Source organism: Coccinella septempunctata, chromosome 1 (assembly GCF_907165205.1).
Source record: "Coccinella septempunctata chromosome 1, icCocSept1.1, whole genome shotgun sequence".
NCBI lineage: Eukaryota > Metazoa > Arthropoda > Insecta > Coleoptera > Coccinellidae > Coccinella > Coccinella septempunctata.
In genome coordinates, this window is record NC_058189.1 from 4306565 (window position 1) to 4321546 (window position 14982).

At 35.6% G+C, this 14982-nt stretch overlaps 1 protein-coding gene across 2 annotated transcripts in view; it reads right to left on the bottom strand.

The window, feature by feature from the left end:
• Positions 1-1085: 1085 nt before the first annotated feature.
• Positions 1086-14982, bottom strand: part of LOC123310911 (chaoptin-like) — a 268551-nt gene continuing 254654 nt past the window's right edge. The window contains exons 6-7 of one of the 2 annotated variants that reach the window (XM_044894607.1): positions 3321-6331; positions 1086-1569 (exon numbers count right to left, since the gene is read on the bottom strand). In XM_044894607.1, coding sequence (XP_044750542.1) covers positions 1253-1569; positions 3321-6331 — 3328 coding nt within the window. In that variant the 3' untranslated portion in view covers positions 1086-1252. The remainder of the gene's footprint in view (positions 1570-3320; positions 6332-14982) is intronic. The other variant, XM_044894618.1, reaches the window with a different exon arrangement.

The window sequence follows — 14982 nt, forward strand, 5'->3', positions numbered from 1 at the left end:
GAATATAATTATTCTGTAATTAATTATTATTAACAGCCATTTGCGTTCACGTACAGCAATCAGGTAGTTGATAAAGTTGACAATGTTATGATTCTTCTAGTAGGGGGAGTCCGGGAGACTGGCTCAGGTAGGAGACTTGAACCACCTCAAATATTTCAATTCAAATTTGGCGTTACCGGTTCGTGAATAGCTTGCGACATACTCCAGGCACAACTAGAGGCGGCTCCATTTTGGCCGCCATCAGAACAGTTTGGTAGTGAGAGGGTTGAACGAGATTTTGTTGTTAGGAAAGTAAGAAATTGAATAAGTTGTGTTTGTTACACTGCCTGAAAACTTTGAGAGTTGCGTGGTGTTATTTAGTTTTATTGGTTTCATTGATTAATATTGTTTAACCTACAAACGATGAGCCTTTTTAATAATAGTTCTAAAAGTTTAAGGAAAACATCTGTTGAATACTCTAAAGGGGTGTGGGAGACTTGATTCATGCTATGGTCGGGAGACATAATCAGTTGTCCAAGTTTCCCGCACTGAGCTTAGATAATAGGGTGCTTCCAAAAAAGTAAATTGAATAATACGAATAAATATAAAAAAATGAAAAAGTAAAAAACATTCCGGAAGTAAGTGAGAGTGACTCTGAAATAGAAAATATGTATTTCATACGCTGATACATCTGTTAATGAAAACCTTGACATAGACAATCGTAGGTCATTGGACATACGATGATAAACGAACTTATGGTCGTCTCTCTCGCCCCCTGTTCAACTCTCCCATGGGTTAGGGAGACATGAGCTAATTTTCGGTTCCTAAAAAAAGAATTGCTGTTCTCAAACAGTTCATCTCACCATCACTCTACATCTATCGTTACCTATTTGGGCATGCTATCTTCGAGCAAAAAAATGAGTTGCTACCATTTACAGATACAACTTAAGTGGCTTCAGAGTGAAAAGGGGTTCAACTCTCTCGGACTCCCTATATAGTATTGCAAAGCATATGGATTTGTCTTTGAAACAAAGAAATAATCTTTTTTCAATCAATGCTTCGATCAATTTGAATACGAGTTCTCAAGACCAATAACCTATGTTTAAATTAAATTGTCTTGGACAACTATGTTTTAGGGAATACTCGAGTTAATATGTTTATTTTAAATTCGTTAGTTTTATGTTTTCCTGATTTCCAAACATTCTGATGCTCCTTCATAGCAAGCTTTTAGAAAATAAGTTTTTTCAATACTTTATATTACATAAAACTATTTTCATAGTAATCTTACTTTAAACAGAATGTACAAAAGGAAAAGTGTGATCACAGGAGTATTACTCAAATTTGGCGTATGGCTTAAGGCGCTTGCCTGGCAGCTCATGTCTTCAGGGGGAAGTTGGACGATTGGCATCTTTACGCCATTAATAGGGTCTGTACACATTGCTTCTTTCACAATCTCCCTCATCCTCAGTGCAGTCTCAACTGGAGCATTGTGTGCTTGAAGACTTTCGCGGGTCCATCTGCGCAGCCATCTTCCGAACCACGCGAGGTGGCAGCCGCATCGGAAAGGATTGTTGGATATCATTATGCCACCTAAAACATATTAACACTGAGATGGCCATTTTAGGTTTCATCAAAACGAAAGAATATGGTTAAAAGAAATGCAGAATAATTGGAATACAGTAACTAACTTGGAATACAGAGATAGACAGGATCATTCTTTCGTAATTTCGCCAAAAATTTTGAGTAGATCTACAAAAGATGTTTATAATGAAATTCATTTTCAGTGTATTATCCAGCATAACGAGAAAATAATTATCATATTCGGGGATAGGTATTTGATATTGCTTGAAAATTATTCAACACGCGCGAGTAAACACTAGAAGTAAAAACTAGGCAATTTGCCATCTTCAGGTAAATGGACAACGTTCCACCGAAGAAAAGCAGACGCTGACCATGGTGTATGCTATTGTCTTCGTCTGGGCTTCGATCTAGGGGCGACTGAATCAGTTCCTGTTTCATACTTGGTGGCGCCGCCTTTAGAAGGCGGTGGTACTACTCGATAATACCCAGTAGCGTCTGCCAGTATGCAATAAGAGTCCATCAACTTCAAACGTTTTTCTATCGGAGATGAATAAGCTGTGTGTTACTCTGACGATGCCAACTGAGACCGAAACCATGGTCAGCATCTGTTCTTCTTCGGTGGAACGTTCTCCATTTGGTTGTCCTGAAGATGCCAAATTGAATAGTTCAGTTAAGATCGTAACACTTCTTGATATTCATATCGGCGGGTAGTATGCTTCTGAATTTAATTCTTATTATTAAATATAATATAAAGTACATAACAAATTGACACTACTTAGTAGCATCTGACAGTATTGAATAAGATTCCGTCAGTCCTAAACATCAGAGAAGAAGCTGTGTTTCTCTGACGAGGTCAAATGTGTCCGAATCCATGGTCTGCTTTTCTTCGATGGAACGTTCTCTATTTGGAGGCCCTGACGATGGCAAATTGACTAGTACAATTCGGATCGTAACACTTGTTGATATTCATATCAGCGGGTGGTATGCATCTGAATTGATTCTTATTATTGTATTCATTGCCCCACTATTTTAGGTGTGACCCTTTTTATTATTTTACCGCTGGCATCATTTCTGCCGTGATCTGAACGGGTTCCCAATTTCTCGATTCCTACACGCATGTTGTCTGCGATACGCAGACCAGCGTACTGAATTAGAGGAAATAACGGATATATGCTATATTAGAGACACTCTACTACGATACTTCGTTGTTGAGTTTGACAATTTCCTAAAGCTCTCATAACTTTTTTGTCTTTGAAGTTACAAATCTGAAATTTGAACCTTCTACAGGCACTTTTTTACGTAGAATCCACTGAGGAGCTCAAAATATTTTTTCATTGCGAATCATTAGATGAACTTTCATTTTTTTAAATGCAAACTTTTATTGAATTTGTTATTTTTGAATTGGAAGAAAATCTTTCGTCAGTATATTCTGCGTATGAAATTGTATGGAGGTTTAAGTTTCAGAACTGTAACTTCAGAGACAAAAAAGTTTGATAACTTTTGGGAATCGCCAAAATCCCAAATTTTGCCTATAACTCGAAATCTGAAAATAATAGGCCGATTCTAGTTTTGGATTTGGATTAGTCAAGAAAAAAGAGCTCGAGAATGTTTCATCCGTTTTCTTCTAGCTGCTATAGTTCTCGAGATCCCCTTAGCAGACAACGAATTTTGCCCACCCAGTACTTCAAAAGTGATACACCTTATAATATTGCGAATCTTTTGAATATGAAATGATTGAAATGAAAAAAATGAAATCTCACCTGATATCAGGGTCGTCCCAACATTTTTCCATGTTGTATAGTTCCCATAGAAGATTTCTGGATCTATATGGGTTAACTTGTTGTTTCTCAAATCCAACATAAGGTAAGAAATTTTGTACATATTCGAGAATAGTCCAGCTGGAAGCTCCTCGATTTGAGTCCCTGTAATTTTCAGAACCAGATCTGGATTATTCGTGAATTTACTAAAAGCCCCTTTGTCAACATTAGTCAGCTTATCGCCCGTAATTTCAAGATGTCGAATCTTCTTGTTCTCAATGCAAGACAGTTGTGCGTCGAGTGTGGATTCGTAAAAGTGTATCTTCAAAATTCTCAACTGCCTCAACTTTCTCAAAAGATTGCAGAATTCCTCGTAGAAATTTTCAATTTTAGGCCATGTTTCGATAGTTAGAGAAGTGAGGATTTTCATTTGGACGATGGCTTCACTATCGAATTTGACGAGATCATTCAAACCTCGCAATTTCAGGTTCTGCAAATTGTCTAATGCATAGAAATTCTCAGTCGAAATCTCCTTGATTGGATTGTGGGATATGTCGAGCGTCTTCAACGAATTCAAATTGGTCCACAGATGCGACGGTACGTGGCTCAGTTTATTATGACTCAAGTCCAATAATTTGAGCTTGAAAAGTTCCTGCATCGAGTTCTTCTTAGTTGCTTCAATGTGATTATGAGACAGATTAAGGTGTATCAAATTGGGCAATGGCAGATGCGGCGTGGAAGTAATCCCCGTATTGGCCAAGTTTAGATGTTTCAAACTTTGGGCGTAGTGAAACAGTTCTTTGAAGTTAGCATGGAGAGGGTTCGAGCTAATGTCTAGACTCTGCAAGTGACCCAAACTTGAAAAGACGTTGTCTGGCAAAGAAGTCAATTTATTGCTACTGAGATCGAGAAACAGAAGGGAAGAAATATCCAGGAACGTCATGCTATCGATGTGCTCGATGTTGTTGTTTCGCATCGAGAGGCGCCGTAAAGTTAGACCAACATTCGACAAACTTTCGCTCGGAACAGTTGAAAAAGAATTGTAATTCAAGTCCAGCATTTCCAGACGTGTCCTCTCGAAGATATCTTTGGGCAGATGATGATTCAAATGATTCGAACTCAAGTCTAATATCCTTAGTTTGGGCATTTCGGAAAACTGACTGTAATGCAACGTGTTAATCAAATTGTTCGATAAATCCAGGATCTGGAGATTTTGGAGGCCGACAAAGGCTTTTCTGCTAACGATACTTATTTGATTCTCCCTCAAACTCAAACGTTCCAACGACGTTAGATGCATGAACACGTTGTGATTCAACGCGTCTATGTGATTATGGTCGAAATACAACTGCTTCAGAAGTGCAATGTTCTCCAAACACTTTGGTATCCTCCTGAACTTATTATGCCTGAAATCCAATATTTCCAGGTTGACAATTCTGTTTTCGGAATTACAGAACGCAATTTGATTTCTGCTCAGATTCAAATGGATGGGATTGGATAAATTCGAGAATACTTTCATGGAAAACTCCGGTAACATGTTGTTCTGTAGATCCAGCTTAGAAAGGACAGGCAAATTAGAAAAAGCACCTACTCCAATTTCACTTATTTGATTATCGGATAGAACGATTCTCCTCAAGGCCGGAAGATCGTTGAAGCTATTAGATTCCAATGTCTTGATGGCATTATTGAACATCACTATTGTTTCCAAACTCGTCAGCGATTGGAAAGTGTTTGGGTATACTACCGAAATTTTGTTATGCGATAGTCTCACATCGGTGAGTTTGGTGTGAAATGATGGCTTGAATAGATTAGTTGGAATGACTTGAATATTGTTGGATTCCAAATTCAAATATTTTAGTTCTCTTAGGAAATCGAAACTATCTTCCGGAATACTGTGAAAATTATTGTTATCGATGGCTAGCCACTTCAAACTCTGCAATGGTCTGAAAACTTCGTAGGGAAGTTCGTCTCTGTCTAATCCAAATGAGATTTCGAGGTTCTCCAGACCTTCCAGTCCAACGAAAGCATCAGTATCGATTTGCCTCAAAGGATTGAAGCTCAAACTCAGTTCTTTTAGCTGTTGAAGATCGGCAAAAACCTGACTTTTCAAGAAGGAGATTCTGTTGTTTCCCAAGATCAGACTTTTGATATTCCCACCCCAGTAGGTGAAATCATCATCGTTTATTTCATGTATTTCGTTGAAAGCAACGTTGAAATGTGAAATTTTCGTGCAATTGTTCATTGTATCCTTTGGAATCTTCGATAATCTATTTCCACTGAAACTTATTGCTTTCAAACTGTGGCAAAAGTTCCTGAATGCCATATCTGGTATTTCTGTGAGGGAATTGGAAGAGAGGTAAAGATATTTGAGAGATCTCAGGGAATCCAAAGCGGTAGGAACTTGTTGGAAATTGTTATGATCGAAATCAAGGTACTCGAGTGAATCTTCCAGTCCAGAAAAAGCTCTTTCATCGGTTTCCATTAATTGATTATACGGGAGCATTATCCTTCCGCACTGAAGTCCTTCGAAACTTCTAGCCTGAAGAGTTTTGAAATCGTTGAATGCCAAATTTAAATCTCTGATAGTTATTGACTGATTAAACAAGGTCTTCGGTAATTCGCTCAGTTGATTTTCTCCAAGATCTATTTTTTCCAACCATAATTTTTTTGGGAAGGTGTGATCGGGCATTCTGCTTATTTGGTTACCTCTGAGGTAAAGCCACTGGAGGTTCGGAAGAGAGGATATGATATCTGTGGGAAAAGTATCTAACAGGTTGTGAGATATGCTGACCGTTTGAAGTGTTAACGGGAGGGAGTGTTTGTGAATCCTGTAGATTCTGTTCCCATCCAAGTTGACCCAGATCAAGGATTTGAATTGGCGCAGACTGTGACCGTTTTTTGGACCTTCTTCTGCTACCTCCCCTGGGACTTCTGTAAGGTCATTCTCGCCCAAGAATAAGGTGGATGCGGTGTTCTTGACGTGATACCAATCGCCGCCAATGGAGGAGATTTGATTCCTGTAAAAAAGGTAGTGTAAGCGATGATGAAAAAATTACACAAACAATATTTTGATGGTGAGTTGGGAAAAGGATTTTTATGTAATGGTAGATTTATGCAGCGTTACTAAGAGGTAAGAAGGATCACGACAACGGTATCTGCCTGGTTCCTTCTTTGGTCCAACAAAGTTCTCAGTAACGCTTCTTAAACACACCATTATTTTCAAATTCTAAATCATTTTAAGTAAACGCATAGATCACGATATAGTGTTACAATAAAACTCTTAGCTTACGCTACTCATGTAGATTTTAGATATTATGTAGTCCAATATTTCTCAAGTAAACAAGTAGAGGTATAGTCTAATATGTTTGTTTCTTTGATGTTCAGCTTTAATCATGAAAGCGGGTAAACATAAAAGGAACATATGCCTTATGGCTTTTTTCTTGATTCAAGTGACTTCGAATTTCCTATAACTTGTTGAAATTTGGTGGAAACTCGAAAGTTTTTGCTTTGATTTCCTCATATGTCTTAAATTTTCCAATTTTTTTCCCAATATTTTGAAAATACCGATCCAATGGAATAGAAAGACAGTGACTAGATGTGAGAAAAATTTCGTGGGTATCGTATCACTAAATAATGAAAAAAAAATTCACACTCTATACTCGAAGCATAAAATCAATTTCAAAATATTCATAGACTAGCCTTACTTGCAGCGTCGCTCCTGTAATATTCAATTTTAAAACGCTAGTAAAGATATAATTATAGAATAATTCAATAACGAATTCACTATGAAAAATGAAATGGCAATATAATAACAATAAAAAATTTACAACAATATTCAATATCAAAAAATAACGCTGTAACGAAAACCCTCATGATGAAGAAAATTTCTACAAAGAAGGCTATGAAATTTTAAACGTTGATATTCGGTGTCTGAACGTAGATTTTTTCTCGAATTACTTCATCTCCCCAAAATGTAAACAATGATGACATTAACCTATATGCCAACAGATACTCTAGCCACTTGAGATGAAACCCGAACAGAGGTTCTGTTTTTATTTCTTCGGTGATAGTATTTATTGTCCTTTGCCGTGATTCTGAATTATTTCGAATTCTGTGCAATTCTTCTTCATTTTAAACCCTCAGCACATACTGAGTGTTCGTGAAAAAGTGTTTGAAAGTATGCCAAGTCGAGCTGTGAATTCTTTAGAAATTACATATTGAATTTAGACACAAATGATGTAAACCCTCTTGGAAAATGTAATCCGTAAGTGTATTTACTTCATAACACACATAGCTATTAAAATTTTTCCTTATGAAAAACCTTTTTATTTCCTTTCATAAAACAACAATTAAGGAACCGAACGAATTCATGTTTTATGTCATTTATTCGAAATGAGGTCCTGTTATTATTCCTTTGGTGATATTATTCATTGTCTTCGGTCGAAAATTAAAAATTTTCAAAATTCTGTTCAACTTTTTTTCATTTTAAACCCTCAGTGTCCTATGTACTGAGTGTGCGTGAAAAAGTGACAGACACTTCTAACTTCACGGGAGCATTTGCGGCAGAGGATAGAAGAAGCCTGTGCAGAAGTTAAACAAACTCCCGATATGATCAGAAGGGCAACAAATAATCTGATTTCAAGAGCTAGGATATGTGTCGAGATGGAAGAACTCCATTTTGAACATCTCTTATGATATGATAAATTTTATGTGTTTTATGAAGCAAATATACTTACGGATTATATTTTCCAAGATGGTTTACTTCATTTGTATGTAAATTCAATATGTAATTTCAAAAAAATTCACAGCTCCTTCCTTGCATACTTTTAAACACTTTTTTACGAACACTCAGAATGTGCTGGGGGTTTAAAATGAAGAAGAATTGAACAGAATTTGAAATAATTCAGAATCACGGCAAAGGACAATAAATACTATCACCGAAGGAATAAAAACAGGACCTCATTTGGAAAAAATGACATAAAATATGAATTCGTCCGGCTCCTATTCCCTTGTGACAAGTGTGCCATGCAAAGTGAAAATTGAATTCCTTAGAATGGGTTATGTAGTTTTTCGTGGTGACGAAATTTCTGTAAGGGGTGTGAAAAATATAGATTTCGGAGCTTGAATGAAAAATCAGGATATTCTGTTACTGCCCTGAAAATATTGATATTTCATAAACCGTTTGGAAGAGCTTTCTGAAGTGAACAAACCCATAAAATTTGATCAAAATTTAGGCAAATATTCATGAATCACCCCGTATCACCGAAACTAATAGCCTTAGGATACAAAACAAGCAAGTTTTCTGAAAGACCAACAACAAATGGCCAACAACACCCTGTATATTACCTCCTCCTTCACTACCAAATATTTTAGTTCATCTTCACCAACCTCAAGATGCTATTACGATAGCGAAACACGTGTCGTGATTTAAAAACTAATTTTTGTGAAAATCATTTAATCTGTTATTTTTTTTTTCGTCTATGAAATAAAATGCCATTCCTTTCACGGCTGATACAAGTTTATAGAAATTTTTTATTGAATAAGTTTGTTGGAAATTAAACGGAAAAAATTGAATACATTCAATATGATACAAAATGAACTATCAATCTCGATTAACTTACTTGGGACTGAACTGAGCGCAATCCGAACTTTTTAAGGGCTTACTGTGTATACAACGGAGGCTGTGCACTCGCAGTCACGCTTCACAAATCGGCTCAGGATCAAACTTTTCAACAAGTTTCATTACTTCCCCCATTCCGTCTGTCCAATATCAATAATACCGAAATTGTTATCCGAAAGTTACCCCCGACTTTCCAAGATCCAGTCGCAAAGGGTTGGAGGACCTCTCCTCGGGATCGACGGATGCCATTGTGAAGGGGAAATAAGGTGATATTGAAAATATCTATTTCATTTTATGATATCCAACGGAATATTCAAGAGGTAGGGAAATATCCGCTTGAAAAAAGTTACGACTTGGAACACTCCATTTTCATTTTGAACCCTCGTTTCGGGAGTAGCAGAGTGAAATATCAGGTGCCTTATCAATCACGTCCGAAGGAAGATCCGTCCGGGCTAAACAAGAAAGATGATCTTGAATAGAGGAACATTAGACTTGACTTTTATGCTATCCACTCATCGAATAACGTCCTGTTCCAGAAACATCCACTTTCATCTCATATCCTGGTCCAACGGAGTTTATGCGGCATTTCTTGAATGGAACTCACAAATTTAAGAAATTCCGTTGAATTGATCTGATTAATTTTATTAATTGATCATTTTTTCAAGTGATAACTAAGTGTACCTGAATGCTTGATGTTTAACGAATGCAGTTTTACTTGGCAAATCAGAGTTTATTTCATTTTATCATTTCGTTTAAATATCCTGAAGTCAGACGATTGAAAGAAGAAGAGATTTTTTATGGAATACTATTTTTACACTAATAGTTGTGGAGCCGAAGAGGGAAATTCGGGATTTACTGATCGTGTCAGATCAATATTAGGGGACATACCTTGGACCTGTATATAGGGGGAATTTTCTAGGACACCCTGTCAGAATAGTAAAAAAAACGATCATGGTACATACTCGAGCGTGTCAGATTGAGATATATGTGATTAAGTACATGTTGAAAAGTATATATTCTCTCAATCTGACAATTTGAGCGAGTCGAAAATGTGTGAGAGGGCGCCAAAGTTGCCAAAAATCGTCACGTGTACATTCTCGAGCGCGGTGGCGTTTTTTCTTATTTTGAAGCTAATGATTGAAGAATAACGAAAAAAATATAATCTGATAGTTTTAGCAAGCTGAAATAATAAAAATTGGCCATAAAGGTCACAAAAATCAGTTGTTTTGAATTATCTCCTTCCCTGGGCTTCAAATCTTTTTCGCATTATTTATGAAAGTTGTTGACCATAACATTTTCTACAAATTTTGTCCAAAGCAAATTTTTCTACGTTCCAACGTTTTTGAGATATATGGCGATTAATGCGAGGTGTTTAGCGATATATGCAGAAGCGAAAAGTCACTCGTTGGAAAAAAGTACATTCTAAGGTTCAGTCACAGACAACATTAAAATTTTCGTGACTAATTTCGAAACTATCATCTTAGAAATACCTTGTCATTTTGACAATTGGATGGATTGGATTGGATTGCATAGATTAGACTGGGATTCTACATTGACCTTGCCCTTTCGCATATGTGGCTAAGCTCCTCGCCCTTATCACCCTCTAACTCGACAACGGTTAAGAGTATGTAAAATTGCTTCAGTCAAAAGTTGTGTAGAATTTTATTATCTACAACCTTCATCATGACTACAAAAACGATCAGAGGTACAGGCAGAGAGATATTTGAAAAAAATGCATTTTTATCATCTTCAAAGTATCAGATCAAGAAACTCCCTCCCTGTTTAGTGTCAGATTAATGGGTCAACACGTTGACAACACCGAAATTAACCATCTGTATGAAAATCTGATACGCTTGAGTATGTACAAGTAACGATTTTTTTTACATTTTCAAGGGATCTCTGTGACCTTGCGTCACGTCCAAATTGTCAGTCCCTTGAAAAGTAGCTACCTTTGGGTCCAATTAACATATCCTCCAAAAATCTGACAAGCTGGAAATTTTTTTTTACCATTTTCAACTCTTCTGTACGGCTAGTCCCATCGCGCAAACTGTCAGGTAAGCATGAATTCATAATCAGAGACACGTAGGGCATATACAGTATCTTAATCTGACACGATCGAGTATGTACACCTGACGGTTTTTTTTGACATCTTTAAGACCCTGCAGACGCTTTCCCCACCGCTGAAAGTGCATTCATCATAAAACCTTTTTTTCTTTCTACCATCTAATCTTCAAAATCCACTAGGCCTTCACGACACTCGAGTAAATCTCGATTTAGCATTGTCGGCTCCCCAACTATAAAGAGAAAAGGTTAATTGCAAAATGGTGAAGGAGTTGGGGCGCAGTATAACGATGTCATTGTACGAGGTAAATCAAAAGAGCAGAAATGTCAATAAAAAATTTCAAAGAACTCGAAAACACTATACCTTTTCAAGTGCTAATTGGCGCTAAAAAGAATCAAAATCAAATTGACAACATCAATTTCAAACTGGCATTAATCAGAAGCAAATTGGCAATAATCAAGTTCAAACTGGTATTCTCAATTTCAAATTGACAATAAACAAAATTAAATTTCTACTGTAAAATTCGAACATCAAAGCTCGAATGGAACTGAATCAGTTGATCACAATGATCAACACACCTTTCCAGCTCTTTTTTGTCTTTTTCGTTTTTTTTTGGTTGTAACTCTTCGAAAGTATTACTTAGTAAATTCGGACATTCGGAGTCTCTCAAATTTTTGCATGGTTTGCGAAATGAAATAAATAATAGATATCCAAATAACAGTGAACAGTAGTAAACGTTGAATCTGAAACACAATAAGGGCCTGAAATCGTCTTTTTTCATAAGTCGACGTCTCTGTTTTGTAAATGAAACGAAATGGTAGGATTTAGAATTAGCGGAGATTAGAGAATATCGTTCATAGCAATATTGGCAAGGTAACGGTTGTAAATTTTTGCAAAATTCATTCTTCTTCATTGGATATGCAAGATAAATTTTTTTTTTAAAATTCGTTATTATCAAATAGTATATGGCTATATCATTCAATAAAAATTTTTCATTGAATACATTTTTTCCAGTAGGGAATGCAAATTCAGAATTGCCTATGGTTTCCCAAAACTCCGAAAAGGTTAATTTTATCAGCTAATTAAATTCATATTAGCATAATTTAATTCTTGACGTTTCAAAAAGTGAAAAACTGACTTACTGTTGTTTTTATTCAGGTTTGCCTTTTTCTAATTTCCTTTTCGCGTCTGCGCATAAATCGAATCCTCTTAACGTTCTTGTTTCACTTTTTCATACCAATAATCCCAGCTCAGAACGCAAAATTGTTAGAATAGATTGTGCAAATACCCTGAGTATGTGAAAAAACCCGAGAACCAAGAAGAACATCGATGCAGCTCCCGTACTGTATTTCTGTCGCAACGTTGAGTTTCATCAATACTTCATCGTGACGTCTTGTCGGTACGGGCTTAGGGTATGCAGTGTTCTGGTTGATATAAAAAGTTTCCCGTTATCTGGCGAAATTGCCTTGTAGGCTGTAGGATCTAGAAATTGGAAACAATATTATTGCTCCAGCGTCGACATTCACAAGAGCTCCAAGCTTGGAAATATGTAGCCTGCAATGATGCACGCTATAGAATTTTGAAAGCAGAAGTTCTACGTTCGAAAGTCAACGACATGAATTTCCACCACTTCTAAGTTTCGATATCAATGCATTTTTCAAGTTGATTACTATAAATAGATATCAGATTCGAAAATTCGTTCATTGATTTAGCCACAGTTTCAGAGATTCATGAAAATTTGTAAAATTTCGGATGCTTTTCGGTATTAGTGGAATTTTTCTATTAAGCCCGTTTGCAACAGCCGACAATTCTCTAGAAAATTTACTCGAGATTTCATGCGCCGTGAATTATGTACCGTTACATACGCACTTTCGGTAGAATTCTCTGTTCAGTTGCGTACAAAATAATCTCTGCCGTTTTCTTGCGAGAATTTTGGAGAATTCTCCAGAGAATTCTCGCTGTTGCAAACGGGCTTTAGATGTGAAACTGAACTTTATATTCTGGAATAATCACCGAATTAACGTTAATAAGTCGGTGCAATCGGGTTTAAATGTCTGCTTCTCTAATCCAAATACTTTTACGCCATTCACTTTTATGCACTCGGTTGTCCATGAAATAATTTCTAGTAACTAGAAAGGAGTAATGTTGGCACTCATGAAATCACGCCGTTATGACAAACGTTACTATTTGAATGAGCGGACCTGAATTCTAAATAGCACTTCTTGATACTCTGAATTCTCTCACTTTCAATCACTTTGGGCACTTTTGGGCAATTAATACATTATTACAAAAACGCCCAAAGTGATTGAAAGTGAGAGAATTCAGAGTATCAAGAAGTGCTATTTAGAATTCAGGTCCGCTCATTCAATTAGTAACCCTGATATTTTAAAATCTACAATATATCAGACGGTATCGAATATATTCAATGTAAGTAAATTTATATCATTTTTCATCGGAATCTAAACGACTCATATTTCATCTGTATGTTTCCATATTCAGAAACAATGTGAATGATGGATGTAAAAGAATTTCCTTCTATTCGGAGACCCAAAAAGATGGTGATATTTGAGGACTTTATTTCAGGGTGAACGAACGCAAAAAGTGTTAAAGCACTACAGTGTTAAGAATTTTCGATGATTGTCATCTTAGAATAAGTCCCCAAGAATTAATTAGAATTAGTTTTCCATTTGACTTGGCTTACACATTGTGAATGTCTTAAGGGATCAATAAATATATTATTAAATATATTATTATTATATCAAAATATTTGAAATGAAGTTTTTACATTGATTCATTTAATTTTGATATTACCAGATGGCAGTTCCCTCTTCAGTAAATTAATCCAAATATGATATATTCCTACCAAACCATTGGCCAAATTATTGTTTCGATCCAACAAAATACACGTGGACTCTTTAATCCTTCATTTATAATGAGCCGGTTCTGTCATTAAAATTTTAGTGTTATTCCAAACCGTCATGTGGTCTCCTGTATTAGAACAAACATGATCTGAGATCTATTAATTTCTCTATTTTTAATATTTTATTCATTGTTCTACTATTAATTTCTCTATTTTTAATAGTATTTTTATGTTCACGTTTTCATATTTTTAGAGGTTTCACCTGTATAAATTTTACTTCAAATATAAAAATGTTGTATATACAATTTTTTGATTATCCCGATTTTCTTAATGAAGTCAATTTCATTATTTCTAATTTCGGGTGTAGATGAAATCAAATAAGCTCTATCATAAAGTGTTTTGATAATACCTGAAAAGTTTCAGAAAATGCAGAATTCCCCCAGAATTAATATCAATCGATAACCACATGTGATATTAAACCTACTTCAAATTCTCAGTGTGCCTCTCACTTAGGAATTTTTTTTTATTTTATCTACCAGTAAAATACTAATTCAAGTATTAGCACAAAAATTGCTGACCATAAACTTTATATTCATAATAACAAATTATATGCAGTAGAAATTCAATTAGGTATTGCCTAATGAAATCAGTAAAATGACCACGATGAAGGTTACTACAACTAAAACAGAGCCCATTTCATACAAGCATGAAGTTTATTACAGCCATTTTAATGTTGTCAGATAATGTGGCGTTCTAGTAATGAAATTATTTGGCCTGTTTCCTAGGGTAACACAATAGAGTTCGATAGTTCCAATAAAATAAAACAGGAAGCCTCAAATTATCAGAAATAACCTAACTGTATAGTGTTTTATCTTATGTTTGTTTATAGTTAAGGAGTGTCTTCAAATTGAAATGAATATTTTGTATAGTTAGTTTTTTTTGTGTAATTTTTTAAAAGATTTGAATTGTCAATATGAAAGAAATATTACAGTGATTGAATCATCGTGCTTTCTAACCAATTTTATTTTTTTTAAGCATATGTATACTCAAGGGTCAAGGGCTTCTCTTTCAGTTCCCAGAATTAAAGAAAAGACTACTGTCTAGATGAATGAGTAGTAGTAAATTC